The sequence below is a fragment of the Talpa europaea genome (genome assembly GCF_964194135.1).
Source record: "Talpa europaea genome assembly, chromosome: 4".
NCBI lineage: Eukaryota > Metazoa > Chordata > Mammalia > Eulipotyphla > Talpidae > Talpa > Talpa europaea.
The window spans coordinates 14,295,108-14,309,309 of NC_140070.1; the positions used below are offsets into that span (position 1 = coordinate 14,295,108).

General features: G+C 32.4%; 1 protein-coding gene across 5 annotated transcripts in view; it reads right to left on the bottom strand.

The window, feature by feature from the left end:
• CLCN3 (chloride voltage-gated channel 3) overlaps window positions 1-14,202 on the bottom strand; it is a gene marked incomplete at both ends in the record, with an annotated part of 62,633 nt that overhangs the window by 20,809 nt on the left and 27,622 nt on the right. For 4 of the 5 annotated variants that reach the window (XM_084232308.1, XM_084232309.1, XM_084232310.1 and 1 more), the window contains 6 exons: window positions 91-171; window positions 3,083-3,289; window positions 4,273-4,395; window positions 5,400-5,587; window positions 6,926-7,025; window positions 10,276-10,433. In XM_084232308.1, the coding sequence (XP_084088434.1) occupies window positions 91-171; window positions 3,083-3,289; window positions 4,273-4,395; window positions 5,400-5,587; window positions 6,926-7,025; window positions 10,276-10,433 (857 nt within the window). The remainder of the gene's footprint in view (window positions 1-90; window positions 172-3,082; window positions 3,290-4,272; window positions 4,396-5,399; window positions 5,588-6,925; window positions 7,026-10,275; window positions 10,434-14,202) is intronic. The other variant, XM_084232312.1, reaches the window with a different exon arrangement.

A 14,202-nucleotide genomic window follows, 5' to 3' on the forward strand; every position in this document is an offset into this window, starting at 1 on the left:
TTTACTAGATATAAAACTAAGAAGTATGCCAAAATATATTTGTAATGGTAATTATACAGAATTTTAACTGCTGTGTTTTCTTTAACGTACCTCCTCCAGGCTAAAAAGAACTCCTCCAATTGGTGCACCAAAGGCTACAGAAACCCCTGCAGCCGAGGCAGCTGATAGCACCTAAAAAAAGGATATAGCATATTTATATTTTCTTAAAAACTCAAATATACCAAATAAAAATTCTTCAGGTTACTCAGATTTTCCAAACATCTCTTCCAAAGTTAATTCACATGTTTTCTTCCTCTCCAAGTAAAGGCATTATTTATTTTTCCTAAAAAGATTTTTTCTCTTCTGCATTAATTTGAAAGTTCATTTATATATTCAATATTCAGTCAAAAAATATTATAGCAGATAAACTAATGTGAATAGGATGTAAAGAGGAGGATGCGATGACTATAGACGACATTCAAGATGTATGTTTGGGAAGACAAGTACAAAGAGCAGTAACTGTAGTTTGGGGAGAGGACTGTCCATTTATTTTTATAGGGTATCATTTCTTCAAGTTTTAGAGTTCACTATTTCATTATTAATAATTAACTCTATTCAAAATCCTAGTAAAATATCCAGGAACATAAAGGCTATGGAATTTTTCTGTATTTGCACTACCCCGAGTCCTCTACAAATATGCTCATTTTTACTGGCATTCAGGTTGCTTTTGCAGTCACAGAGAAAAGAGGATCTAATGGAGCACGGTCTGCAAAAAATCTTTAATTCTTAGTTTTGCTACTGTCAATTGAAATCATCTCCTTCTAAAAGCACAAACAATGGCTGCCTGTACTAGATAGCCTCACTAACCAGAAACTCTACAATACATTTAAAGAAACATCCACAAATACTCCTCTGGTCCTTGGCTCCAGTTTCCTGGTCTGTCACTTGCCCAATTCCCACCGGTGAGAAGTCAACTACACATATAAATTCACTGGACATTTACTTACAATTGTTTTTCTAAAGATCTTTATTCCACTAATCTATCCAGTAAATACCTGAGGCTACAAAAGCATTTCTCAAATTTTCACACTACTGACAGAGAAATGAGAAATAATAACCAAAATAAAATTGAAAATATTGGAGCATGAACTCCATAGTGGTTACTAGGATAAATTCTAGCTCTACCACTTACTAATTGTAAGTAACTTAACCTCTTTGTGCTTCAGTTTTCTCTTTTCTAAAATGGGGATAGGAAAATATTGCTTAACTAATGAGAATTAAGAGTTGATACAATATTTACAACAATGCCTAAGACTCAGTAAACACTTTTCAAATATTTGGCAAAGTGAAAATAAATACTTGTTTCAATTAAGTTGTACCTGACTTTAGAATGTGGACTCTGCTTATTTAGGGTAGAAGGGAGAAGAAATGAAACTTACTATTTTGCTTTTGTTTCTCCCTCCCCCACCCACCATTAAAAGGCTAACAGACAACATATTTAACTGAATTCTATGATCCAACATTAATGTAATAAAATCTTACAATCAAATTAATATCGAGGTGCCTCCAGCTCACACACATTTTAATCTGATTCATCTTAGAATAATTTAATTTAAAAAGTCAAGGAAATGGACATAGGAAGGAAGTCAACTTATGAAGACTTAATGCCTTCAAGTCCCAAGTAAATTCTAGCCACTTACATACTATGGTTATAGAACAATGTCATAAACATTAACCATTACAGAATGTATATTAACACTTAGGTGAATTTAATTTCCATAAAAGTTTCTAATAAATAAAAAGCATACTACAAAAAATGCCCAGCCATAACAGCAAATAAAGGAATTGAACTGGGAAGACAAATTGGTAGAGTTCCATCTTAGCCACTACCTTGTTACGCTATAGTATAGTTTCAGGTTTTGTTTTGTTTAAGTTTAAAACCACATATATACACAATCATAGTAGCAGTGGTATAGTCAGAGAAAAATAAATTTTAATCCACACACTACTTAGCTGACAAAGGAGTACTTTAAGCTCTAGTTTCCTACCTATAAATGAGGATAATTGTGCCAATTTAATAGAATTATTGTGGAATTAAAATTTTTTAGGCCAAGTACAATGCTTGCCATAATACCAGATACACAGTAAGTAATCAGAAATGTTAGCTCTTTTTTGTTATGCAAGATAGTATTGGAGTCACAATTATTCAGAGATGGAAGGATGATGTTCTGAAGTGTTCTACGTTTAGACTATCTATAGCAACGCAAGGACAATATTTTAGTGCTAATATTAAAATAAACTAAGATTATTTCAATTGGAGAATAATTTGATAAAAGATTCCACTATTACAAGAAAAAAAAAGGAAGAAAGATTCTGTGCAGGGCCAGAGATCATTGAGTTCTTAATATTTAGAGATACAAAAATATCATTACCTAATAGCTAAAAGACCTAGAAAACAGGTAGGGACCAGGCCCCCAAATATAGGTCGCAAAAGCCCACTTTTCTTTTAGAAAACATCCAGTACAATCTAGAAACATCTGAGAAATTCTGTAATGTAAAATGTTTAAAGGTCTCCTAAAAGAGCTCAGGCTGGCCTGAAAAAATGGTAAGGGAAATTGTCCTAAACAGCTGAATAAAGAGGAATTCTTGTATCCCCTTTAATGTGAATTTCTGATTAAACCTCAGGAAGTCCTATTTAAAGGCCCTCAGAACTACCCCACGGTGTCAGATAGCTCTCTGCAGATCACACCACTCCCAATGCTACTTGGAAGTTCCTCCAGAGGAAGAACAGCTATTCTGATATCTCACCCCTGGAGAAATACTGATGGGGAGAATTAAGAGTAAAAGCAGTATTATATCTCCAGAGAAGGGAAGGTGTATGGCAAAGCAAAAGCAAAAAGAAAGACCCTTGTGAAATTCAACTAAAACCCAATGACTACCACACAGTCTACCTAAAACACCTCTAATACAAGAATAAATGAGCAGCACTGAAGATAAAGTGTAGAACGATGCCAGAGAATATTCAAAGGGAAAAGGAGCACCAACAAATCTAACATCAGATTTTTAATGTGAATACGGAAGCTATTCCAAAAAAGATACTTACCTCCCTTTTTTTAGCTTCATTTGTGCTATACTTTGGAAAGAGGTAGGAAAAAATATTTCCACAGCAACAAGCAACATGTACCAGGGGACCTTCTTTTCCTAAACTCAAACCCGATGCCACAGCCAATACCAATGTGATGGTTTTAATCATTAAAGTCCATTTTCCCAAGTAACCTCTGATGATGAATCCACTCAAAATAGTTTTAATCTACAAAAGAAAGATTAAAGCAGCTTCATTTCCTTTAATAAAAAAGAAAACTTAACTAACTTAAGATACTCTCGTTTTACACACAAAACCACCTTGCAAAATGTTGGCAGGCTATGCAAAATTCACAATTTTTCAAACGTTTTGACTATCATATATAATAAATCTATACTACTATAAGTAAATCTATAACAAAACAATATCCTTCTGAAAGGAGAGAAGGCAAAATTACCTTATGAACAAAGCTAAACTATCAGGCCATATTGAGGGGAATGCACACGTTAATATTATTATTATTATATAACAGGAAAAGGAAAATTTGAATATTTCTACAGCAGAAAACTGATTAATTCAATTTTAAAAATTACTACAATTTAAAAAGTAATGCACCAGAAAAAGCTGGTAACTTAAGATAGAAAAGTAAAAAGGTGACAAGAAAAGAAATGTGTCATATCATGTTCAAGGTTAAGTATATGTGCCTTCAAATTATTGTTAAAAAAATAAAACACAAAGGTTTATACTACAGATCCACTGTAATCAAAGTAAAAAACGGTTATAAATATTGTCTTTCAAATTCAAGAATCAACTTATCTCATTAAAAAATGGTTACAAAGAGAGAATAAATGTGTTCAAGTCAGGTTTATTACAGCAAAAATCAACTAATCCATCAGAGAACCTTAAGTCATAGATATTTTTCCAGGTCCCTCATGTTAAATTCTGTGTTCTGATGTTTGTTTAGTGATGTGTTAATTAATGGTGAGGAATAAAAGAAATCAACCTCCACGGTAATTGAAGAATTGACCAGAGGGAAAAATTTTTTCAATAATGTCTACATTTAATTTCCATGTTTACAAACTTCTTTTTCACATTAAGAACAAACCATTCTCCCAAAGAAAAAACAAAACCTAGTTTTTTCTGTGAAGGCAAAAACATATGTATCACAATAAGTATTAAATGTTTAATGACAAAGATTTTACATGTCTTACCTCTGGAATTCCAGATCCACAGGCATATGGAGCAAATACTTTTACCAGAGAAACAGCAAGAAAGGCAAAACTCAAGGCCCAAAATATGTACATTATGTAGTTCATGATGTAAGAACCAGGGCCCTAAAAAGCAAATAGTTAAATAGTATGAATGTAATTTATAGTGCATCTCTAATGTAAGTGCTTTACCACATAAGAAATGTGGGTAAAACTTTATAAAAGGTTCCTGGGTATACTTCTACAATAAAAACCTTATGTGAACAAAATATTTAACAGATTTCAAAACTCAATCACATTCATACCAATAAGACTTAATCTTTTAATTTAATTCTTTTCCCGGCTTTTGCCATTGCTAAGAATCACAGTTATACTTTAATCTCTGCCAACCTGCAGACCACTTTTGGAAACAGTGGCTCTGGCACTCAGATTTCATTCTGCTGCAGTTCTCCTGAAAACCAGGTGAGAAACAGCAAACTGCTTATCTTACCAGCAAATACATTCTTTTTAGCTTCAAAGTCAGCTATAAAAAGAATTTTAGCTTTAAGAGTCAGCTATGATGATTTAACACTATATATATATATATATATACACACACATATATATATATGCACTCTATTAGTCTAACTTCCAAAGTATGAATAAAAAAAAAGTCATTCAAAAAAAAGTCATTCAAAAATAGTGCAAAACCACAAAGAAAAAATTTATGGTTTTCTTCAAAATAGACCAGTTACAGCTTACTTATTTTTTATTAATTCATACTTTCATAATCCATACTTCTCAAATAATGTGACATAATTAACAGTTTCAATAACTTGACTTCATCTTAACTTTCTGTGTTTATACAAAACCTACTATATTTCTTTTCTACAATAAGAAATACATTTTACATCATAACCTAGTAGACATGTATGTGACTATGGACTCAACTAACACAAGGCTTTTTACTTATATTTTACTTGTTGTAATGGATTCTTCTTTCTCCTTCTACCCTATCACATTTCCTTCTTTTCTTTCCCCTAATATGGGTAACAATCACTTAATTTGTGATTGACTCCATAATTAAATGAACTAGAGACTCATTTCACAATATAAATTATTAACTTATCTTGAGGCAAAGCAAGACTTACCTCAGCTTGACCTATGATTAATTCTGCCCATGTTTTCCACTGTGGACATTTATCCCTCTCTTCAAATGTTGTTTCATTAGATCCCCAACAACACTGTTCATGGTTATACCACAATGCACTAAGGCAAATGCCCTCTTTTAGGTCAGTCATCCAATCAGCAGCAATATCTATTAATCCAGCCAATGCCCCTGTAAACAACATTTTGGAGATGGTTGTTAAAAAAAAAAAAAAAAGCCCATTTTGGGGGAAATTGAAAATTATCAAGTTAAGTATCAAGGGAAGCAGAGGAGTTCCTATAAATAAAGGGTCACAGAGCAAATGGCATATGAATTTAAGATCTTCTAATCTTAGTTATAAATAAGTTTAGCTACTTACAGTCCTTAGAAAGTAACTAGTCTTAAAAATAAAACATTCTTTCCTGAAATTAAAACCAGTTACATCATTCAAATTAATTGTAATTTTTTAAAAAGGTATTTAAAGATACTAAAACCTCTTTAAAGATAGTTACTTGGTCAGAGGTTCACAAATCTGGTTACTGAAGTCAAAGTTTTACTAGGATTTTTAATATGAAAGGTAATTAACAGACTTACAAATGACCTCAATCTCATTAAAATTTAATGTCCATGGGAAACAAAGTCATAGCATTAATGAATTACTGTGAAAGATTTTCAGTTTTTCCTAAATAACAGAGAATCAAATTTATCAAAATGATTTTACTGATAAAATACAAAAAAAAATACAAATGTATGGTCAAAACCTATGTCTTTTTCATCACATAAAAAAGATCAATGAGTGATATACAGAGCAGCTACAAAATTCTCATGAATGTTACTTATTTTCCATACACATTTTAACTTTTCCTTATGTTCTTCGGACATAATCTTCCATGGTGAAAGCTGAGTGACATTAAAACAATTCTTAATTGTTTTCAGATGTTCATTTCTTGAGATGTCATAGGATAGGTACTTGGTGGGCATTGTATAGCATGATAGTTAAAAGTAAAAGTTCCTGTGTTAAATACCTGAATTTAAATCTTTGCTTGGTCACCTACTACCTTCATGACCTTAGTCAAGTTACATAACCTCTCATGCTTCAGTCCCCTCATCTGTAAAATAGTGTCAATAATAGCAATTATACCACAGATTGTCATGAGATTAACATACATGTAAAAAATTCTGCAACACTGACAGATAAGAATGACTTCATAAATATTAGCTATTCATTAGGATGTTAAAATAAGAAGATACTTTATCAATCATCTTGTTCAAACCATATATTTTACAGATAAGGAAACTGAGTTCAGAAAGATTTACCAAACTGCGCACTTAAAAAGTTACAGGAAAAACTAGACTCTGAAGTTTCCTGATTCCTAGTTTTACATTTAACAGTATTTTCTAAAGGTAAGAAACAAATGCTTTTAAAAATCCAATGGTATCGGGAAAAAAAAAAAAAAAACTGTGGAAAGAAGAGGAAAGTTATTTACTGCTTATTAAAGCAAAACAAGATTGCATTAAATTTTTCTTTACCTGATGCCAATCCTGTTAGTGTTACTACTAGCCATCCTGACCACGCATCATACAAACTTTTTGTCATTTCCCATGCTGATTCTTTCTTTTTGCTGTTGATCTGAAATTAGAAAAGTTTATGCTTCATTTTTCAAACTACAAGAGGAAGTCATAATTCTAGAATCTGATAATTTTTCTCAGCTGCTTCACAAAGGACAGTACTTTCTAAAGTAAATAATGGGACAGATGAATGTGGGACAAAATCATTATATAGCAGAGAGCTGCTATATTTGTAAACCAGATGATAAGCATTAACCTAGAGATCTGTATTTTTAATAAGAACCTCAGAATTTGAGAGCAAGGGGTCCGTAAACCACAGTTTTAATTAAATCAACTTAGCCAAAATAAAACATTATAGCTTAGAATGTCTGTCATTTGCTGATCATTCTCTGGCCCTAGCAGCTGACTGAATTAAATATTCTTATAAATGTAAGATCAATGAATAATAGCACCATAGCTATAAAGGTAGTAACCATGTGAATACAGGAGGCTCCAAAAATTTGTAGGCCTATAAGTTTGCAGGTACGGAGAGTTCCAAACCTATTGGTAGGATCCAGAGGTTCTCTTTTATTACTGTTTAAGACAAAAAAGTCCTCTACTGAATATAGCAGAGACGGTGAGGAGATTAACAGGATGGTAACAAATCTGCTTCTCAGATTTTACTCTACTAGAACACAAGAAGGCAAGGCTTGCCTTTTAGTAAAAGGCACATGTAAACCTATTCCTAACCAGTCCAAACCCCTTCTGACCTATTAGAATTGCTGCTTTAAAAAGTTGTGTTCTTAAGGGGGTTGTAATTGTATGGGGAATATAAAAATAAAATTTAAATTAAAAAAAAAAGAAAAGAAAAAAAAACTATAAGTCTAAAAACATAAAGCAAAACACACATTTTATATAATAAATGTTTCTATAAATGCCTTCTCACAGTTAATGGCATATTCAAGATAAATAAAATCCTGAATCTGTCTAAAAAAAAATATATATATATAGTATAAAAAAAATAAAAAATAAAAAGTTGTGTTCTCAGCCAAAAACTTGGCTGCTCAACTGCTTCAGCCAAAGCCAAAATTCATTGATTTTATATATTTTAAGCCACAAAGTCCCATTAAAGAGACTGAGTAAGTTCTAAGTTGAATGAAATAATTTTACTCTTTCTATTACCACAAACAATCAATCCTAGATGTATGATTTTCACACATCTTTTCAAGAAGCATATTGCTGGTGATGGTGCTGGTAATAATATGTATATTGTGAAGCAAATCAAACGATTATATATGTGATATTGAGATTTGGGGCATGGCTGAAAGGAGGTACAGAATTTAGAACTAGATGCTAAATAAAAGCCTTATCATTTTGAATATAAATTAGAAGATTCCTATCAATTTAATAGGCTAGAAACAACCCAGAAGCAGTAAGTGCTTCTAGAGCCTAGACAACCAATATACCATTTTCCTTCTCAAAAACCAAGCTCCTTGAAGAAATGGCTTACTCCAGGTTTGGTGTAGAAAATGAGTAAGATAAACTAAGGTCATTTTGTTTTTACAGAATACACAAAGTCAACTATGTCTAAGGCTATAGACACCCATCTAAATAAACTCCCACTAGTCAAAAATGGAATAACATGGGCATCAATAAGGATATTTGTGGGGAATAAGACACATCAAGTATAGTTAAATGCAAGCCTGTCATCTTAAGTAAAATAAACATGTATTTGTTTCCAATGATAGAATTTGAGCTTTTAAGTGAAATTGGAATTCTGAAAAGCTTGTATCCATTGCTCTAAGGATGACAGATTCCCAATACTTAAAAGACTTTTTTAGAAAGAGATCAGTGTTGATATTAACAAATGGGATTTTTATTTTTATTACTTTTTTTAAAGATATTAATTATTTATGCATACTAGAACCGGGGTACAGGCCAGATGTGTGAGAGGGTGAGAGGATTCACCACAGACAGAGTGGGGAACAGAACAGGCAGACTGACTGAAATACACTGCTGAGGGGAGCAGCAAACAAGACAGGAGAGGTCTGCCGCGCCGTGTGGGTATCACGCTGGCTGGCCAGGATTGAACCTGTGCTGCAGAGGCTGTGGACAGCTTCACAGCACTGCACTCAACAGCCTGGGCCACAGGGGAGGCACCAACAAATGGGATTTTAAAATAACTATGTAATAACATTGTATAATGGAAAGTTAAAACAATTGAAAGACTTGCATAAAGCAGTAAATCAATATTTTGCAAATGATCATTGCATGATATAAAAACATACAAAGTTCAAGATAAAAATATACCTGAAGGGTGTGACCCTATATCTCTAAATCCTATACAATGTTGTAAATCAACGTTAACTCAATAAAAAAAAAAAAGGTTAAAACAATGGATTTTAATGTAACAGAAGACAAAAAGTTCAATGATACAGTTTCATTTGCACACAACAACTAACATTTAAGAAAATTTCACTTGTCATTTTAGTGCATTATCAAATATACACAATATTCTAAAATGGTTATTTAAATATTCCTAGATTTTCCAACTGCCTATCTGTGTGCAGTTAGATTTTCTTCATATACTTCAATCAAAACAATAAATTACTGACAGAATGCAGAAGCAGATACAGAAAATCAGGAGTCCTATCAAATCAGACAATAGACATATAATGTAACAAGGTTACTTCCTTATAAAACATTTTTATTTTACAAAATGCACCTATTTTTATAAAAATGTTATGTTAACATGTAATGAGTTTGAGTGTAATTTTTCAAGTGAATTAATAATCTTTTAAATTTCTCAATTTTAATTCTCTGTTATGATAAATATCAATTAATGTAACCACATAAACTAAAGTTCATTAGGCATCTTCAAAAATTATTTAGGGTTTAGAGGGGATTTGAGACAAAAGTGTTTGAGAATCACTATGCAGAATAATGATTTCATGTACTGTGTCTTATGCCATAGCTGCTAGGCTGTTCAAAGCCTAAAATCATGCCTTCTAATTTTGAAGGTAGCGTGATCATTCCACCAAGTCCTGTATGGTGCTTTCCCTAGACTTCCTATTTTGTCTTAGCATATTTCTTTCATTTTCAGTTACTTCAAATCCTTTTTGGAATGATATGGGGCGTAAATAAACTAAAAACAAAACACATAAAGAAAAAACATATGTATAAAAAATAGAAATTTACTTAAATATTATTTAATATATAACATATTTTGGCAACCTGAGATCACTAGCAGAAATATATCATTAAATAAATCATTAAAATATAATTAAGTTATATAATTATGTACTATTCAAAAATATTACCAAAATACTTACCCGTCTGTGCCTTTCTCTGTCTTTACATTTCTCTCGTACCCAATCAATAGTATGGAAGTCATCATATGTACCAACACCTGGAATTGGTTCATCCAAAAGATCCAGTAAGTGAGTAGAACTGTTAATGCTGCCTCCATTTGTCATTGTATAATGAGTTCCTATAAAGCAAAAAAGGAACAATGATTTTATTTTATGACAGACAATGGTGAATTATGTAACCTTCTTGGAAGTTCATTAATAATTCATAAGGAAATAGTATCACTTGAAACAATGGCAATAACATACAGGAAAGTATTATGAAAAATTATCTAAAACTTGGAAATAAGGCAAAAAGATTATGGCATGTCCTTTTCAAAGTCATCTGTCAAGTAGAAAAGAGAGTCCTTGGAACTGTAGTGTTTGTTTTTGTCACCTAAGAAAATTCTCTCTTTCACTGACTCCATACATTTCAGCTTTACACATTCTCTTCTAAAGGATGGCTCTAATCACGCTGATCTCCTCTCCAAAGTTAAATCTTTAACATGTGTTCCCTGTATACTTCATATGAAAGTAACAGAATTAAAGGAATTGAGAGATAATTCACAAAAAGAATATATATATATATATATATGGCTCTAAAATTTGAAAAGAAGTTAAATCTAACACAAAAAAAAGAAATTTACATAAAAGAAATTCAAATCAACCCTACAATATTACTTTCCTTTATCACATCGGTAAAGACCGAAAGGTTTAAAAGGTTCACTAATACACTGAGCTGCCAATGTTACAGGGAAAGAAGTTCTGCCACAAAAGTATTATTTTAAGTAAAAACTGGTATAACCCCTTTGGGAAGGCAAAAGCTGCCAACTTTAAAAACACAGATACTTGCCAACCCAGCAAGTTCCTTTATCTCCCTGCAGTTTGTGAGCCTATAAATTATGCACAGAGTGGACAGAACATGCTATAGAAAAAAAGCAAAAAGAAATTAATGTCAAAGTGCTTACAACCCAAAAAAAGAGTGATTACCAAAAGAGCCACAAAGTAAATAATTTACTCTTTGGCTTTGCAGTCATAGCACTACTCAACTCTGTCACACTAACACAAAAAAAGTAACAGACAAATATAAAATGAATGGGTATGCCAGTGTACCAATAACACTCAATTTATGAAACAAGTGTAAGACAGGATTTGGTTCAACCCCAGATCTAAAGTCTCAACAGCCCAAAGACAATTAAATATATTTATTATTTTCTTTATTATAAACACATTTTTCTAGGTAATAGTAAACAGTAAGAAAAATGTCCTTGGCTCCAAGGTGCATGATGAGGATACCTAATCCAAATTATATCTTAAGACCAAGTTCTAATGTGATACTATAAAAACAATTTTAGGGCCTCCCCGGTGGCACAGTGGTTGAGCGCTGGGTTGCAAAGCTGCCCATTCGATCCCCGGCTACTCCCCGGGGGAGGGTCCCACATGGCGCGCAGACCTCTCCTGCCGCCCCGCTGCTCCCCTCAGCAGTATACTTTAGTCCTTCTGCCTGCTCTGCTCCCCGCTCTGGCTCTGGTGAATTCTCTCACCCTCCAGCGCTTCTGACTGTACCCAGTGCTTGTATGTATAAATAAATAAATAAATCTTTAAAAAAATTTTTTAGTTGCCTTACCTATATTTAATTAGTTATAAGGAAATCCTGAGACTGTAGGTTGTAATAATCTAAGAAAATTTCCTAAAGGATCTGAATTTTAAATTGCAATTTGAAATAATTATGCTATGGTTTCAAAATGTGAAGTACAGCTAGCCATTTGACAGTACATATTTATACATAATTCTTTAAAAAAAGAAAAAGATCAAGTGAACACTAAATACTGAAAGATAATTTACACTACTCAGAAAAGCAATCTGGAGTAAAGAAAACAAGCTGGCCAGGAAACATTTGTGGTAATATAGGTAAAAATTATCAGATTTGAGTCTTTCTTTTAAATAAGATTTATAAACCATTTTGAAATATTTGAAAAAAGTTATGAAAATATGTTTCTATTTGTAGGAATTGATTCTACAGTTACACAAAGACTAAGATTTCATTGAAACATTACTTGTAACACCAAAAAAGTCAAACCAACAGAAAAGTTTTATCTACTGGTAATTAAGTAAATTATGTACATCTATGAAATGGCATATATTGCAGCAACTAACAATAACAAGGTAAATCAACATATACTGATAGAGAAATGTATTAGTTTTAAAAGATCAAATGCAGATCTGCATAATATGAAAATTATTCTGTAAATTTCATTTTGGTTTAAGAAAAATGCTCACAAGAACAAAAATTAATGGTCAAATGTATTCTTATACAGAGAAAATAGTGTGAACAAATAAATATGAAACTATGTTTAATTATCTCTAGAAAGATAATTATTATCTAGAATAAGCAGAGAATGAATTTTCATTTTCTACTACACTTACAGACTGATATATATGCAAACAGGAAAATTACTCTTCTAGACAGAAGATGTGAACAGAACTATCAAAATAAAGTTCTACCTAACAATTATATAAGTGAAAAAAGCAACAAACTGCTACCAAAAGGCCCAATTCTATTTCTAGAGAGCTAAGCAAACTTGCACAAGTCATCTTTAAATATTAAATAACTATTTGATATAACCTATAACTTACAAAGACATATAAGCAAAGAAGCATGTGAAATTTTTTAAGCCCTAAACACTTAGAAAAATTCATACATAATTTCAAACAGAATATTTTAACGTAAGTGATTACAAATTACACTTTCAAATTATGTAGCAGTAATGTAGGTTTTATGCCAAAAATAATTTAGAAATATGTCACTTTAATGGTAATATAATTATCTAATATAGTGTATACAAATATTTGAACAAATATTGTAAAAATAAAACGAGAAATTTGCACCTCTTATTCAATGACTTTTAAGGAAACTACTCTTGAAGTCTGACAGTATGACAGTTTGAATTAACTCATTCGGGTCTCCCCTGGTCGCGCAGCGGTTGAGCGCTGGGCTGCAAGGCTGCCCACGGTCTCTGTAGCGCCGGTTCGATCCCCTGCCACCGGCGAGGGTCCCACATGGCGTGCAGACCTCTCCTGCCGCCCGCTGCTCCCCTCAGCAGTGTACTTCGGTCCTTCTGCCTGTTCTGTTCCCCACTCTGGCTCTGATGAATTCTCTCACCCTCCCACGCTTCTGACTGTACCCAGTGCTTGTATAAATAAATAAATATATCTTTAAAATAAATAAATAAAAATAATAAATTAACTAATTCCCTTTCGGTTTTACAGATTAAGAAACTATCATTATCAAAGTCACGCCACAAAACTATCAGGTGGCAAAGCTAGAATTTGGACTTCATCAATTCCTATACATAATGTTTTGATCAGAGCAAGAGATTATCTCAAATCAATTGGAGGTGTTGGGGGAATGCACTAAGAGCCACCATACTAACCACTAACAAAGGAATAACCACTAACAAAGAAGGGACTAATATTTTCAACTGTAATAAAAACTGAGCATTGTACTAATAAAGTATAACTGCTTCTACTAGATAGAACATGGTTCTCTTATCTCTATATATAATACATTTGAATGTTTGCCTCAGAAAGGTGTAATGCTTCTAAAAGGAAAGTAGTATATTGATTTCAGTTGTTTTCCCATTAGTATTCCTGGAATAAATAATTTATCATTCTTGGCCAAGGGCTTAAAGGTCCAATCCCTGCAATGACACATGTTCATTTACATAAAACATATGCTCTCAATCTTATACTCAAAGTCTTAAATACACTAAGCTCTTTCTTCCTCCTCCTCCAGACTTTTGGAAGGTCAGTCTGTACCCTCATATCTATTTATTTCTACCTGACATAGCAGCTGTGTTTGAAAAAAGTATAGTATAGAGGGAAATACAGATGGGTATTTTTGGTTTTGAG